General features: G+C 35.3%; 1 protein-coding gene and 1 pseudogene across 1 annotated transcript; one reads left to right on the top strand and one right to left on the bottom strand.

The window, feature by feature from the left end:
- Positions 1 to 8388, top strand: LOC116022607 (polycomb group protein EMBRYONIC FLOWER 2-like). Its single transcript, XM_031263376.1, has 10 exons — positions 1 to 88; positions 832 to 893; positions 1870 to 1922; positions 2023 to 2076; positions 2155 to 2214; positions 3216 to 3259; positions 3377 to 3495; positions 6944 to 7061; positions 7660 to 7737; positions 8345 to 8388. Exons 2-9 carry the CDS (start codon positions 884 to 886, stop codon positions 7703 to 7705), a joined length of 504 nt encoding a protein of 167 aa, XP_031119236.1. The 5' UTR covers positions 1 to 88; positions 832 to 883; the 3' UTR covers positions 7706 to 7737; positions 8345 to 8388.
- A 2511-nt stretch (positions 8389 to 10899) lies between these two features.
- Positions 10900 to 14704, bottom strand: LOC116022561 (annotated as a pseudogene).
- Positions 14705 to 16784: the final 2080 nt, after the last annotated feature.

Raw genomic sequence — 16784 nt, 5'->3', positions numbered from 1 at the left:
ATTTTATTACTAAATCTTCGAAATTTTGGCCTCCAAAGGCTCCATTGCAGCAGCTGCAGGTTGCGATTTCTACTCAGCAAATTCACAGGTGAACATTTCATAATTTTCGCATTTTCCTTACGTAAAAGAGGTTAACTATATTCACTCCCTTGAATCAGATTACTTACAATACTTTATTTATTTTTTTTATGGTGATTGAATTGCTAATACCATTGCATTAGCATTAAACTGTTGTATCTAATCAGTTGAAGGTAGGCCTCAAAGAAATTCAAAATTCATTTCATGCTTTCCACTTGTATAGGAATGAGATTTGCAGTTTTGTAGTAGAGCTGTGATGACTCTCGAGTGACTGATACTAATTGTTTTGCACTCAATTGAGCTGAAAATTAACCCTTCCTGTTTATGTAATTATTTTTGGTGAAATTATACTCTTACAAATGTTTTAGTTCATAATTATATGTATTTTTAGTTTCTAAATGATGTGGGCTTATGCAGTTCAAAATTGAAGTAAACTGGATATTTTTTACTGTGTGATATCACATTAGTCTGTCAAGTTGAGGCCATGGCTCATGGCTTTTTGGATAGGAATTTCTGTAGCTCATGAGTGCTGTAACTCCACTTAATATTTTACTTTTTCTTGAATAATGAGGTTCTTCTCTTTTCCTTTTCTTATAGTTAGTTTGTTTTTCTAATTAAGTAAAATGCTTATATTCCCTTGGTCTACTTTTTGTTTATTCATAAAAGTGTGTAGGGTTGTAGTTAGTATTTGTCTTATTTTTGTTTATTAAAAACATGCTAGTTGCTTACCCTTCTAATGTTTACAATTTCTAGGATAAGGAGAGGAAGTGTTTGCTTCCACTTTTCATACGATGGCAATTTACACATGACTCAAGGTAATATAAATTCTTGATAAAAATATATGCTTTACCTATTTTTGGCCTTTATATTTGGCTAGTTTTCAATCTCTTCTTTTATGCTACCCACTTTTCGACAAACGGGATACCTTAAGCGTCTATTTGGAAACACGAAATTTTTTTCTAGGATTAAAGCAATGATTTTTTTTTTTTTTTGAAAAAGGATTAAAGCAAGGATTTTTTTTTGAAAAGGATTAAAGCAAGGATTAAAATATAGGATCAATAAATTTTTTCATTTCTAATTGCATTGACAAAGCAAGGATTAAAGCTTGTGTAGGCAAGCCAAGATGTGGTTTAAAATAGATGTATTTTGAGTTTTGCTTAGGAAATAAAAACTTTGTTTTTCTTAAGATCCTTGGTGATTGGTGAAAAGAACTAGAATTGAAACTTGATAGAACAAATCTGACTTCATATTTCTTTGAACATGCATAAAGATAAAATTGGGGACTCAGTATCCACTTCTTAGTTCTTTACTTTTAGGAGTATATATGTTTATATATATTTCCTTTCATATTCATCATTTATTTTGCTTTGTTTTCTAATAGTTGGATTTGATTAGATCACCAACTTAACTTCAACTATAAACAGTGTTAGGATGATGATTTGGTTTTCTTTTTATCATTTTTCAGTTTTCTTTGTATATGGGATGCACTCCCTTGGTGTTCTTAATATATTCTTTACCTATTGAGTGATACTTGGTTTGTCTTGATATAAAGGCTGAACAGTATGGCAGTTAATAATACTATTTTGTCCTTTTGTTCCATTTTACTTGTTCACTTTACTCTTTGAATTTCAAACCACTTTATTTATTTATTTGTTTATTTATTATTTTGTGAAACTTACGTTGGTAGGGGTTCTCTATATAGTTTTTGCTGGCCCTCAACAAATCTACATGATTTTAGTATTTATTTTACGCAAATTGGGAAGTGAGCTGATTTTTTAAAATCATTTGTAGTGGCACAGGATTTCTCGTGTCCTTTTTGCTCAATAAGTTGCCTTCACCTTGAGGTATGGCTAGCATTATCTTTCTTGCTTGATCATTTTTCCTCAAAATCATACATAACTGAATAAAGTTATGGACTCTTAAAAATATTTTAATTCTATTTAGGGGCTAAAGTGCCACTTTTCTGCTTGTCATGATGAATTCATCTTTGAGTACTCAGTAAGCTTTTCTGATCTTATGGAATTTTGATGTTTATTTTTTTTAGCTATAAAGCTTAAACTCCTAAATATGTTTCAGGTGACTGATGATGTCCCAGATGTATATGTATCTGTCAATTTTGATCAAAAGAAATCTGAGGTACAAACAAACTCTTAATTTTCTTCATCAACCCAAGAACAAAAAAATCAAGAAATATTTCTGATGTGTTAGGCCACGAAAATACTTAACCCTTACGTTTGTAACAATTAAAAATATATTAATAAATTTACATACCTGAAATTATGTCTCCATTGAACTTTCCTCTAATTATTACCCACTTCCTTTTAGTTTTAATGTGGGGAAAGATAGCTCTCAAGAGGTGTTTTGTTCAATTTATATAATATAACCTAGGTAATGTGAGCATATTTATGTTATATAATCTCCTTGGTTTAAGTTATTACATAACCCATGGTAATGTAAGTATGTAGCATTATTGCCACATTAGATTTTGGAATTTTGTTAAGATAATCTGATTACCTTCTATACCTTAGGTATTGTAATATGTGACATGATTTCCATCTTTTCCCTTTAAAGTACACACATGTATACATGTGTGTGTTTGTATATATTTATGTGTTAGTGGGTTTGACTAGTCGATAACATTAGCTTATTGTAGAAAAATGTTTGGTAAATTAGTTGTTAGCTGATAGCTGACTACATGCAAAATGACTTTTAAAAGTATAATTTATTTTCTAAAAAAGTTTGTCGAAAAAGCTGCTTTGAGCAACTTTTTAAACTTTAGCGTTTTGGAGCAATAAGCTATTACAAAAAAGCTGATTAACTAAACATTCATATTAGTTGTTTAACCAAGTCAAATAGCTAATAGTGGTCAAAGTGTCAAACAAGCTAAAATTGGCTAATAAGATACCTATGTTACAAACATAGCCTAAATGTGCTCAAGGGTAATAGCATATTCTGCTTCAGCTCTCCTTTCCTTTACCTCTTGTTTTTCTGTCTGTTTTATTGTAAATTATTCTCCTCATCTGCTTTCCTCTGAATCTGTCAAAGTAATTAACCAAGTTAATCCACATGCTAAATAAATGACTTCATAGAAGTGCATTTTTGTGTTTGTGACATAACTTTGCTGATATTGTTCTCAGATGGCTGATGTTGTTGATCCTAGGGCGGATACCTTCATTTTCAGGTATATAACTTTTCTATATTAGAATCTTAATTGGCTATTGCTCGTCTTTCTTATCTTATGACAATATGAGTAGTATAATTTTAAAAAGTGAATAAGGTCACTGTATTTTGTTTACAGTTCAAAGTCACTACGACGCCGAAAGTCTCAGACTGTTGTCAAATATCCAAAGCATGGAAAACATATCTCGGATTTGGTCTTCCCTACAGCAGTCAATGAACTCCAGCACAAGACTGATGGTAGTAATTCCGTTTAGCGTGTTAAATTTTTCTGGCAGCTGAATTTTTTGTGTTTGTTTTCAGTAAAGGATGATTTTTATTTATTTATTTTTGGGTGTATATGTTTCTTTAGTTATAATTTGCTCACAATATGTAGCAAATTGGCCACGGTCATGCTAAACTTTAGACTTTCTTTGGTTGCTAGTGTCTCCAAGTATATATATATACACACACACACACACATATATATTGTTAAACAATAAACTAACTATAAAACTCAACTAGTATTTTGTATATATTCTCTGTGATATTCTTATATTCTGATCATATATACAGAGTCTAGAGCTACTCATACAAGACAGGAACTAATCTTAGCCACAGATTCCAAACACCAAAACCTAGGGCTAAGAGTAATTCTCTCAACTAACACCCTATATCTCTAACACCCCTCAAGTTGGAGCATAAATTTCAATCATGCTCAACTTGTTACATATGTATCACATGAACCATAAAACTCTACATCTAGAACCATAAGTCTTGAACAACTTGAACCTTCGAACCATGTTGTGCCAAGTCAGTCCACAATGCACCTCGTTGCACCAACAAAGCTTCCACTAAGCTACAAACCAGGCCAAACACCATAACCACAACGCACCTGCCTCTCACACCACAAACCCTTATCACCGCTGCCTAACACTAGTGTTTTCCTGTTTTCTTGTTGCGTGCACACAAACTGGTTCATCCTGAAGCATTCTTCTTCAGCTGCCGACCTTCCACAATAGCCGCAACATATGCCATGTCCACACCACTCCTGGCACTTGTGTTGCCCATCACTGCAACACCCCTGTTTACTCACACTGAACAAGGACTGACTCAACTCTCATACCCTGGCACTGCTCCAAATATGTAACACTGTAAAATTGTGAAAGATGTTTGGCAGTTGGTGAGTAATTGGTTTAATGGGCAGTTGGTGAATAATTGGTTTAGTGGGCAGTTGGTGAATAATTGGTTTAGTGCGGCAAATAATCTAAGAAAATTATATCAATTGTCCCAAGATGTTCATCGTCCATCCCAAAATGAACGATACATTCGAGACTATTTCTATGATTTTAAGATTAAGAGTGAAACATTGTGTATTGCTATGCCAATCACGAATGACGTAGGGAAAGTGAAAAGAAAACGTGACCAATTGCATGTATTTAGTTGGATTTTGGGATTAGATAAGGAGTATGATGTCCTAAAATCCCAATTGCTTGGGAATAAAGAGCTAGATTCGATAGACCAAGTCTTCACTATGGTCCAAAATGCATCGGGTATGGATGGAGCTGGATCGAAGAGGCATGTTTTCATGTCACAAGGAGATAACGGAGGTGCAAGTGCTAGTTATCGTGAAGGTCGGTCCCCAGGACCTGGTGTGGAGGACGTGGAGGAGGAAGAGGAAATCAGAGGGTTTGTTACAATTGTGGAGAACCCGGTAATCTATGTAACGAATGTCCAAAACCACTCCGACCACAGAAGTTTGCTAACTCTGTCTCCAAACCAGAAAGTAATATGGTCGATGACAGATGAAGAGTTGGCTTTATTCAATCAGCTGAAAGTCACACAACATCCAGCTAATCAAGAGACATTACCCTCTTCCTCACCCACATTTGTCCAAATAGGTAATCCCACTGCTTGTGTCTCCTCCTCATCTCGACAGTAACACGTATCTTTTAAAATATAGAAAACCTTGGGTAGAGAAAAGTAAGCTTCCCGTTTTAGAATCTATAATAGTAAGGACTAGATCACTTCATACTTAAAAGGGAAATATAGATAAGTCATTATGTTTCTTGATAGCTAAATTTTATAATTTACAAAAAAGGCAATACCAAGCTGGTGTAGCCAATTTCCCTGAGCATCAGTATTGTAATGACTCTAGACAAACCATAAATTCCTCCAAGTGATTTAAAGATGTTATATTCAAAAGCAAAAAGAAAAAAAAGAAGGGCCTTGAAACACTAAACTTTATGCGAAGAAGTTTGAATCAACAAGAGCCTTAAAATACTATACTAAACATAATGCAAAGAAGTGTGAATCCTCAACAAGAGCCTCAAAATACTACACAACGCAAAGAAGTGTTAATCCTAAGCACATCTTGTATACCAAAATATGTTTGGTTTGGGAGATGCACCAAAATATGTATTTCAAAATAGGGAAATGAGACCTGATCATGATGTATGTGTCGCATTTAGAAAATGCAATGCAATATTACAATTATGCGACGTAAGAAAATTGAGTGTCTAAGAAGTGTGCACAAAAACAAGAGCCTCAAAATACTAAAAATTATTCAAAGAAGTGTGAATCCCAAGCATGGTTGATTTGGGAGATGCACCAAAATATGTATTTCGTAATAGGAAAATAATACCTGATCCTGATATCTTGTCACATTTGGTAAATGCAATGCAACATCACATTAATGATTAGTTTCATCTATTTTAATTTAGTGTTGCAAAAATCCCGCCTAGGTACCGATTAATCCCCGCCTAGGCGCTAGGCACCGGTCGACCGCCTAGCGTAGCACCTTAAATGGTGGTCTAGGCGGTTGGCCGGCTAGGCGACCGCCCAGACCGCCTAAGCTCCGCCTAGGCCGCTTAGGCGCTTACCGCCTAAGCCTCCTAGACCTCCTACGCACCTACTAGGCCGCCTAGTCGGCCGATTAACTATTGTTCTTTCTTTTTAATGTGTTTTTCACTCAAAACAACATCGTTTTGAGCGAAGTAACCCTAAATTGTACAAACTCTAGATATTTTTTAGGTTAATATTTAATATTTTAGTATTAACTATTTAAAGTATTATATAATCTATAATTATTAGTCTTTAAAAAATTAAAAATACTTGAATAAATTAAAAAAAAAAAATACACGGGCGCCTAGGTCTCGATTAATCCCCGCTTAGTTGTCCTAGGCGCTAGGCGCTTCCCGAGCGCCCAAGGAGCGCCTAGCGATTTAATTGGGATTAATACATAGTCAAGTTGAGTTGTACTTGGATGTATTTATTGTTTATGTATTATCCTTGTTTGGATGTTTTAAAATGCTTAATATGCTATGAATATGTGGTAATTTTAAAATCTGAATAGCATTTAATTTTTTAACAATCTAATGTTATTACCACTGTCCTTGTTTGCTGCCAGAAATTAACTGTGTTTGTTTTCCTATTTTTTAACCATGGCCTTTCTATTCACTTGACATTTACTGTGTTAAATACCGTGGTTGTATGTGGAGATGATGTCATTTTGGCCTGCATTAACGTTTGTATTTTCCATCTTGCATGTGGAAGTTAAATTGACCTACTTTTAACTGCTCTTCTTTTTCATGTTGCCAGTCTAAGTCCATAGTTTGCATATTAGAACAAAGGGAGTAACTATTAGATGTATAGCCAAATTTGTAGAATGTGTCGTGTGCTAATGCCACCAATTTTCCATCTTTCTCAGAGCATATGCGTGAAGATTCTCATTGTATGCAATCAGTGCCTGAGAGCAGCTCTGCACCTTTTGCAAGGCTTCAAAATCAAAATTGGAGGGCATCAGTTGAATGCTTTGATCAGAAGAAGTAAGATCGCTGCTTCTGTTTTCTTTAGTAACTTATATGAAGGTTATAAATTGATAACATTTTGAACTGTCAACTGTGTTTGGATATACATTTTTGGGTACAGTAATAGTAAATATTTTTTTAGTTAGATGCATTCGAATTTCTTGTAAAAAAAAAAAAGAAAAAAGATCCTGACAATAGCCAAATAACAAAAGTGGTCCACTATCTGCACTATGTAGAGGTGAGTGGACTAGTGCTTTATTTGCAATGCGGTATAAGTTGCTTAGTTCCTTGACCTTTAGAAGTGCATTTTCAACAGCATGTGACTGTAACTGCATTTGCAACTATGTGGTATATTTTGTGTTTCATACTAATCAGTGTTTGTTATATACCATTAGATAAATGGCTACTGAAAACCGTTTAATAGAAATATGATGCTTTCTTTCTGATGCCTTGCTCCACTTCCCATTTGGCTCCACACTACTTTTGGCTTTGAAAGAAAGGAATATTTTAGTATGGATGATTTAGAGATGGTTGAGTCAAAATCTTGGAATAGAAAATTGAAACTAATACTCTGTAGATAAGTAATTTACCTTATTATTAATTGCTTTCATTGCAGATGCCCATTGACTTTTTGGGTCTCACCAAGCATGAGTGACATGTGATGCATCTTGGAACTATTTATTAGAAAGCAAAGGTGATCTTAAAAGTTATTGACATTTAATTTTTCTCTTGGTTCTTTACTGCAATTTCGTGTGTTGGCATTGTGCAAGCCAAAGCTGTCATTTATCGCTTATGAATGATTTGAAGCCTCTATGTTCAAATACATTGCCTCCTGATTATATCTTTCTCTAACCCTTTGGGCCAAAAGCAACTTGAATGTCTTTTGAGAGTTAAAATAGTGTCAATACATAATTTAGGCACCAATGGTCAGGTGTTAATGGCATGATTAGGATCCCTAGTTAGCCCACTCCATGTATCCCAGTTCCATGTCGTGAATCTAGGCAGATTCTAGGGACTAACATGGGGTGGACTTTGAGAGGTGAGCAAGGGCTACTAATTGAGGTCATCAAGGTGCACCCTTGGGTCACATGAGCTACTGGTAATTGCTAAGTTGTATTCAAGTTCCCTACTTCCCTCTATGAGTTGAGCCAACTTATGTTTGTTCTAAGATGTGCATTCTATTGATCATACATGGTACCATCAAGCATCAGAATTGTTACTGATTTTGATAATCCTTGGGCATATTGGAAGAAGTTGTTTTGATAAACTCTCACTTTGTCTGTGCATGTCTTTCTATGCAGATTCCATCTGTGAAAACTATTTGAAGTCTTTAACCTGTCTTGTGGTAGGTTATTTATTTATGAAGTAACTTGATCAACTACTTGGCAACAAATCTGTGTTTGGGTTTACCTGTAATTGTCTAAGCACCATGAGAGTATCTGCTTTAATTAGTTGCTCTTTGCAAACCACAAACTGCCTAAATTTTAAGTTGCTCTTTGCAAACCACAAACTGCCTAAATTCTTAGTTCTGCCTTGATCATCTTTTAATGTTTTTTGCAGGTGGTGGAGACTGTTTATGATCAAACTGTGGAATAAAGTAGACTGTTTATGATCAAACTGAATGAAGTTCTCCTTGATGTGTATTTCAAACTGATTAGAATAATTGATTTCTTGCATGTTATGGTTTTGGCACAATGGTTTGATGACTTTGGTTTTGAAGATTACAACTATTGTAGCTTGAGTGAGTTAACTCCGGTTTGAAGGATTGTCTTTTATTGTCTAAACATCTATTATGACAAATTTTTCAATTTTTATGCCATGAAGGTCTAAAAATTATATTTCTGCAATTGATATATTTTATACCTGCCGCTAACATTTTCTGCCATATATTTAGAGTACGTGATCAAGGATATGATAATCTTATTATATGCCATATATTTCGTTCATTTTAATTCTAATTGTGTTTTTGACTTGATAGCTTTTTGTCATAGACTCGGTTTCCCTAACGACGTCACGGCTATATTTTCTCTAAAATAGTTATGGAAATAAATTAGGCAATAAGCTAAAGGAAACACTATAAAGGTTATTGGGAACTTATATTACATCCACTCTTTGATCCCTCTCTTGGATGGTTTACAGATAAGCCCTTGAAGGGTATTTATACCCATTCCACCTCCTCAATGGATGGTGGAGATTTATTTAATACTAAGGCTAAGGTTTATTCATTCTCTAAAATCCTCTAAAACTATCTATACACACTTGAGGATTCCATAATGTTCTAGAATATTCTATGTTTCTCTACTACCTCTAGTGCTATTTATATGATTCTAGATTATTCTAACAACTATGGATAGCTATGTACAACTCCTAGAAAAGTCCGGAAAGATGTAGCAAATCTCGGCAAAGTGTCCCACGCATCTCAGAAATGTATAGGAGAGTGCCTTGCGCGTTACATTTTGCCTTGCTAGTGGATGCTCTTCTCCGCTTGCTTAGACCTTATTGATTCTAACATGGTATCTAAGCCATATTTCATGTGCTCTTTGTATTATTCTTTGTTCAATCTAGTTCTTCTTGGTTTAATATGATCTTCCCAATTCCATCTGATGTTTGATTGATTCAACTTCCTTCGGGAAGCTTTTGTATAATTGTTAACTACTAGGATTATTTAATATTACTTTGCATGTCAAATATGTGATCAAGTCATTCTATTATTATCTCATCTCTATATATCTATCTTGTATATTCTGCTCTCCATTTCTCTGGTTCACATTTCATAGTTTGCACCTTGATGGTGGGGCAGTGATTCTTCCCATCCTCTGAACACCAAGCATCCACCTTTTTATTTGCAATTGACAAAATAATTTATTTGTTCTCTTCATTTTTACAAAGTTTTAATGATGGTTATTTACTTTACTCTTTCCCATTTATTCATTTGCTGATTTGCTGACGGCCCTATGAAGTGTCCCTAGATTTGAATTAGAGTGAAAAGAAACTTAAAGGAGATGGAATGGTTGAAGTGGATAATTGTATTGTAATGAAATTGATTAGGTGAGAAAGGAAACAAAGGGGGGAGGATATGAGATTATGCGGGTGTTTGGCAAATAGTTGTTAACTGATAGCTCTTTGTTGATAGCTTAATTTATGGTTGCAAACGAGTCGAGTCAAGCACAAACTCGAGCTCGAAAAATAAAGCTTGAGTTCGGCTCATCATTTTTTTTTGAGCAGCTCGAGTAAGGTTGTTCAAACTTTTAAGCTCGAGTTTGAGCTTAAATTTGACCTATTTAACTTCATGTTTCAATTAATAATAAAAATTATTGTACTAATACATAAATAATAAAAAACTTTTTTTAGAAAAACACTCATAAATCCAAGAACCCTTTCCAAATTCATCATTCATCTGCTATGTTCTTCCATCTTACCAACAAGAACACCCTTGAGGTCCTACATGCACCAAAACAGGTTGATCCATTTTGCCTCTTTATTCCATATTTGAAGCATTTGAAACATACCCTTAGAGCTCATCGAATAAGTAGCACGGTAATTCTGGTATATTCCTCATTAATATCATAAAGTGTATTTGTGGTGGGATCATAAAGCTTCTCTCCTGCCTCATGCCTCCTTTGTAAGCAATAGTGTTGTTAACCTTTGGCACAAGATGCTTGTCAGCTCGATTGCAGAGATCTAGTGTCATGTATTTTGCACGGACTGCAAACCAATCCAAATGCTTTTCTTCATTTGCAATATAATATAAATCATGAAAGGTATTATTGAAGGATGTTTTTCATTAGTCCCATCTGCAAGGTAAAACAGAGTTTTCAATCAAATCCATAAGAATAGCACACTAGAAGTAGGGGTGTTAAGGAACAGAGTTTTTTCATTCAATTTTTCTCTTTCCACCAGAGATCAATGGAGCTAATGAAAATAAAAGATACTGCAACAACTTCAGGTGCACGTAAATTGTGGAGACAACTAAATACGAAAACAATGCAACAAGATATTTATACTGTAGAACAACAAAAAGTTCTGTATCATTTCCATTCCTCCCCAATAATAATCATCATTGATGATCGTTGTGCCAAGGCCCTTCAATCCTTCGGGTGGTATCTCAGAAAGTGTAACAAGAGAATAGAGCTCCTCCTTTGCATCCTCATCGTCATTCCTCTTACGAGCAATGCGAACTCTAACACGCCTTGGGACGCTACGGATTCCTCTGCTCCAGATATGCTTGTTCAGCTTCACATCAGTTGTACCCATGGCTTTCTGTGCAAATCTCCTGATTTCCTTGATGGCTTTAGGTGGCCTTCTTCTTGAATGTGCTGCCATCAATAAGAAATTTGTATAACATAGACAATAATGGACAACTACTAGTTTAACAAAAAAACATAACAGATACGATAGAGTACAACTAAGCTAGCTAGCAATTAGTATACCACCTAAGTAGTACCAAAACGAAAAACAGAGAAACCGAGTACAAGTGCAGGCAAACTTGCAAACATAAAAATATAAAGATCAGAGTAATTGTTTTACTAGTTTCATTTTAGGAAATGCATTTTTGAATATCTACATTCCAGCTCAAATAAGCTCAATTACATCAGAAGTAATGTAATCAAACAATTTGCTAAACCTAATGATACATCAGAATACTTATAGATCAAAATCCATGGTCTCATTCATTAAAATTTTGTGTTTTAAGAAGCACTAATCAAAATAGTCCTACACTTGTCAGTAATGCCTATAATTCCCAGTGACAGTCAACTAAAAATTACTTTCAGTTTTAGTAATGAATGACGGTCCAAGCCAAAGATCATTACCAAATGACAAATGACTATCAGCTGAAAAATGACTCAAATCATCCAAACGAAAAGAAGAATAATAAGATAATAGTAGGGGATACAATCATATAAATATCAGAACAAACAGATGGACAAGAATCAGAAAAGGCGAACAAGAGTGATATAGAGGTGATTTCTGAGATCAGAAAGTTTACCTTCCAAAGAACATGAACTTGCCTTGACAACCATGCTGCTTGGTCTGCTGTTCTGATTTGGTGAGGTAACAAGGATTCTTTCTCCCTAATGATAAACAGTCAAGGGGAAATGTGAATACAAACGTTTACTTAAAATTTTATTTTGAATATGGAATCAAGAAGGAACTTCCACCTTGGGTTCTCAATTCGGGTGTTCTTCATCACCTCTCCCCATGACCACTTCTGCAAACTCCAGTAGTTTGAGTTTAGAACTTGAAAATAGGCTGGAAGAAGGAAAACAGCAGGTACTTGATGAAATATTAGGTGTAAATCTCCTTTTCAAGCTTATAATCAGCAACCTCCTCTGGAATCAATTTAGTCCAATCCCTATCAGATGTATTGGGGCACTGTTATCACCAGTAATCACCACAGGAACATAATCCATCATGGAAGCGATGGAAACGTTAGCATCTCTAATAATTATAACTCTATGCGTGACCATTGCAATAAGTTTCGCTGCAGAATGACAATCATCACACGTATGTAGGTTCTTAATGACACGAACTGGTGCATGAGGAGGTGTCTTCATGAGAGCATACGCAATAGCCAATTTCTCGCTGTGATAGCTAAGGTAATCTTCTTTCTGTTCCTCCTCAACATCGTGCAGGTCAGAAGCTATATTGGGGATGTAACCTAACGGTTTTATCATGTTCAACAACTCTCTTACCTTCTCATGAACCTGAACAGTCTCTGGATGCATGTTATCGCCAGAAACAAAGACGTGGGTGTTATTCTTAATTTCTGTCCAGCTTATTCCGGGTTCCTTTTTGACATTCCTTTCCCTCATAAGCTTCCTCATCCTCGCAACTCCATCCCACCTCTTCACTCTAGCATGCATGTTAGACAACAGGACATAGGTTCCCACATCATAAGGATACATATTCAACATAAATTCTGCAACTCTCTTACCTAAAGCGTAATTTCGATGGACATGACAAGCATTAAGCAAAGTCCTCCAGGCAACAACATCCCATACGATAGATGTGGACCTCATAAAGTTCTCAGCTTCGTTGAGTCTTCCAGCCTTACCTAGAAGCCCAACAACACAGGTATAATGCTCCAACCCAGGCTTAATGTTCATTTCCCTCATTAGATGGTTCAAATAGTAGAAACCTCCGTCTACTTGACCCAAGTGCCCACAAGCAGATAAGACTCCTATAAAAGTTACATAATTTGGCTGTTCTTTGGAAGCCAACATTCTCTTAAACATGTTAATCGCACCCTCGCCAAATCCATGATGTGATAAACCAGATATTATCAAATTCCAAGTCACTGTATCTCGGTAAACCATATTTAAAAACAATGTACGAGCAACTTCAATGAGGCCACACTTTGAGTACATATTGATCAAACCATTCCCAACAATACTGTGATCCTTGTATCCCGTCTTCTCAACACATGCATGTAATGAATCTCCATACCCAAGTGCTGCTAGACTAGCACAAGCGTTCAGCAGTACCGCAAAAGTGTATTCATTTGGCAAAACACCCTGCACATCCATTTGTGGGAACATTTTCAGTGCTTCCTCAAAGCACTCACTCTGCAAGTAAGCAGCCATCAATGTAGTCCAAGAGACCACATTTCGAGTTTGCAGAGAGTCGAAGATTTTTCTTGCAGAAAAAACTTCACCACATTTTCCATACATGTCCATTATTGCACTACCAATAAAGAAATCAAACTCTACACTGGACTTCAATAATTTGCCATGCACTTGCAAACCAAAATTCAAATTCTTAAGCCGAGCACAGATACCAAAAGCATTAACATATGTGACATTATCCCATGTTAAGCCATCACCCAACATTCTTTTCAAAATTCCCAATGCTTCACTTACATACTCGCCATCCAAAAGGCCATTGATAAAAGAATTGTAAGTGACATTATCCGATCCCGAATCCAATACCCTCATAGCTCCTTCCACATCTGAAGAAATCGAGTAAATGCTGACAAGCCCATTCTTCACATACTGATGAGACAACAACCCGGACTTCACCACATACCCATGACACTGCCGCCCCTCATCAAACAAACCACTGCTTGAACAAGAAGATAGAACTGTCGATAAAACATACTCATTTGGACGCAAACTGCCCACTGCAATCATGTCTTTGAACAGTTCAAGAACATAATCCACAAAACCATTGCGGAAATACCCTGCCATTATAGCACTCCAGGAAACTATGTTTGGTGCACGCAATCTGTCGAACAGATGGCGGGCAACGGGGAGCTGGCCACACCTCGAGTAAAGACTGATAAGAGAATGATGGTGGACAACATGGCATTCAGAGGCTTGATTGGATACAATCAAAATGTATGATTTTTCCAAATTTGAGGTTCTTATTGTCTGCTAAAGTTTTTAGCAATTTGGTAGTGTGCTCAATGGAGAAGATTATTTGATGTACGCTGAGGAGAGAACAAATTCTCATAGGAAACATGAGAATCAATTTTTCTTTCTATGCTGTTCTATTGGCAACTCCTTCACCTTAAAATATTCTTCTATTGTTCATACGAGTAAATATGAAATTGGCCATTAATCTGCCGTGTGCTCTCCTAACCTCCATGGTATAACAACAACAAGCATTTTACAATTGAGCTAGCCACCAGATAATAGAAGAAACTGGGATAATTAACTAACCTTGAATATCAAGAACTTCATTGGCAGTGGTAGTAGCAGTAGCATGCACCATTACCAAGTGCTCAACATAACACGTCAAGAGAAAAATGGTGGAGACAATTATTTTCTTCGGTAGGTCAATAAGTAAAGAACATGGACAATACATCCAAATTGGTTAGTTGACTTGGTAATTACAATGTTCCGAGTTCAGTTTTTAGCATGAGCGGCCATTTGAGTCGGTCAACTATGGATAGCTATGATCACGGTTCAATTTTGGCTCCGAACTATCAGTTTACCGTCTTGATTTTAATTGCCAGTTCGAACCTCGTTTCTTTTTGTTGTAAATTTTATTTTCTATTGTTAAAATAGTCCAAATTCAGCAATTACTTTTTTTTATTAACAGAAACATTTTGGGTTTTGGTTCGGTTGCTAGCGTATGGTTTGATTTTAATCGAACCGTGGCCATCTTTAGGTACAGGCAATCTAGGTCTCCTTGTATTCTTTTGTCGACTAGAGTCACAAGACAAAATTTACCCAATGCGCTCTATCGAGTAGTGATTGCAGTATTCAAAATTCAAATAGAAATCACCACCCTCTAAGACCATTAGTTCATGTTTAGTTAGCTTCAATTGTAGATCAACGAACCAGTTGGCCCATGCTTTGTCGAAGACTCGAAGGCTACTGTCTCTTAGTCTAATACTCGTATTTGGGAGTCTACTTTCCCGGATGTATTATGCATCTTCTCCATTAATAATAAGAGTTAATGACCGATTTGGTCCCTTGAGTATAGCGAAATTACGGTTTTGGTCCTCGATTATCATCATTACCAAATTAAGTCATAAACATTGAAAATCTTACTCAATTTCATTATCCGCTATCATCATACTGCTCAATTTGACTATCATCCAATGGCTCAAATTGACGGGAGGACAGAATTGGGTAAATTTTACAAAGTTGGGGACTTAATTTGGTAAGGATCATAGTCGATGACCAAATCAATAATTTTGCTATAGTCAATTGACCAAATTGGTCATTAACTCTAATAAAGTAATAATAATAATAATAATAATAATAATAATATAGCTTGTTTGGTTTAAAAATAATAAAATTAAAAATAAATAAATAAATAAAACACCACCTTTCTTTGAAAGTGTTCTTTCAAAAATGTAAATTTCATACATTTAAGTAAAACGTAATTAATTTTAAAATTTTTATGGTCATATTACTTCATTACCATTTAACTATAGCTTCCATAAAGTATAGTAGTCCTAAGAGTAAGATTATACCTAGGTTGGGATAAGAGACCAAGGTTCGAAATTTGGCAGCGGTAGTGTGGGGATTTTGTTCAAAGTGAACAGATCACTTGTGCACACCAGCATTTGGCTCTGTCTACTAAGCCACTTAGTTACTGTAATTTACCTCTTCCCACATGCTATGTTGGGTCAGAGCATGGAGATCGTTAAGATTAAGGATTCAAATTTTTGGGAGAGGAGAAGATTATATCTTAGGCTATTGTAACTCTTGAAAGTCTCCTCAATTGCAATCCTTGTTGGCAATTATCATTATCTTTTTTTTTTTAAATGCTACCGAGTATATTAATTGCTGCTATTTGAAAATTTACAAAGTCACCTCAAAGGTGCAATAAATGTCCAATATATAGTGGGGAATAAATCATTTAGTATGGCATACTATTTGCAGCCCTATATTGGACAAATAAATCATTTAGTATAGCATACTATTGAATAAGATACAGAATGATAAGATTTCTTACCCTGAAGAGAGCCCTCTGCCTGGGAGTGTGTAATGTATTTCACCAACCAAAGCATAACCACTTTCAGCCCTATCAACTGCAATAAACATATGTTGACACACATCTTCCATAGCAAGAAGTAGCTCCAGCAAACAAATAATATAAGCAACTAAGATTAACTAATTATTCCAAATAAGCAACTAACATTAACTAATTTCCAGCAAATGTATTGGTCCTTAGTAATTAAACTAACATCACCCATCACATAAACCAGCAACTAACATAGTAACATCAAAAAAAAAAAAAAAAAAAAAAAAAAAAAAAAAAAAAAAAAAAAAAAAAAATTAAAAT

The sequence above is a fragment of the Ipomoea triloba genome, chromosome 6 (genome assembly GCF_003576645.1).
Source record: "Ipomoea triloba cultivar NCNSP0323 chromosome 6, ASM357664v1".
NCBI classification, from domain to species: Eukaryota; Viridiplantae; Streptophyta; class Magnoliopsida; order Solanales; family Convolvulaceae; genus Ipomoea; species Ipomoea triloba.
The sequence above is the reverse complement of the archived record's forward strand: the minus strand, read 5'-3'. Positions and strand labels throughout refer to the sequence as shown.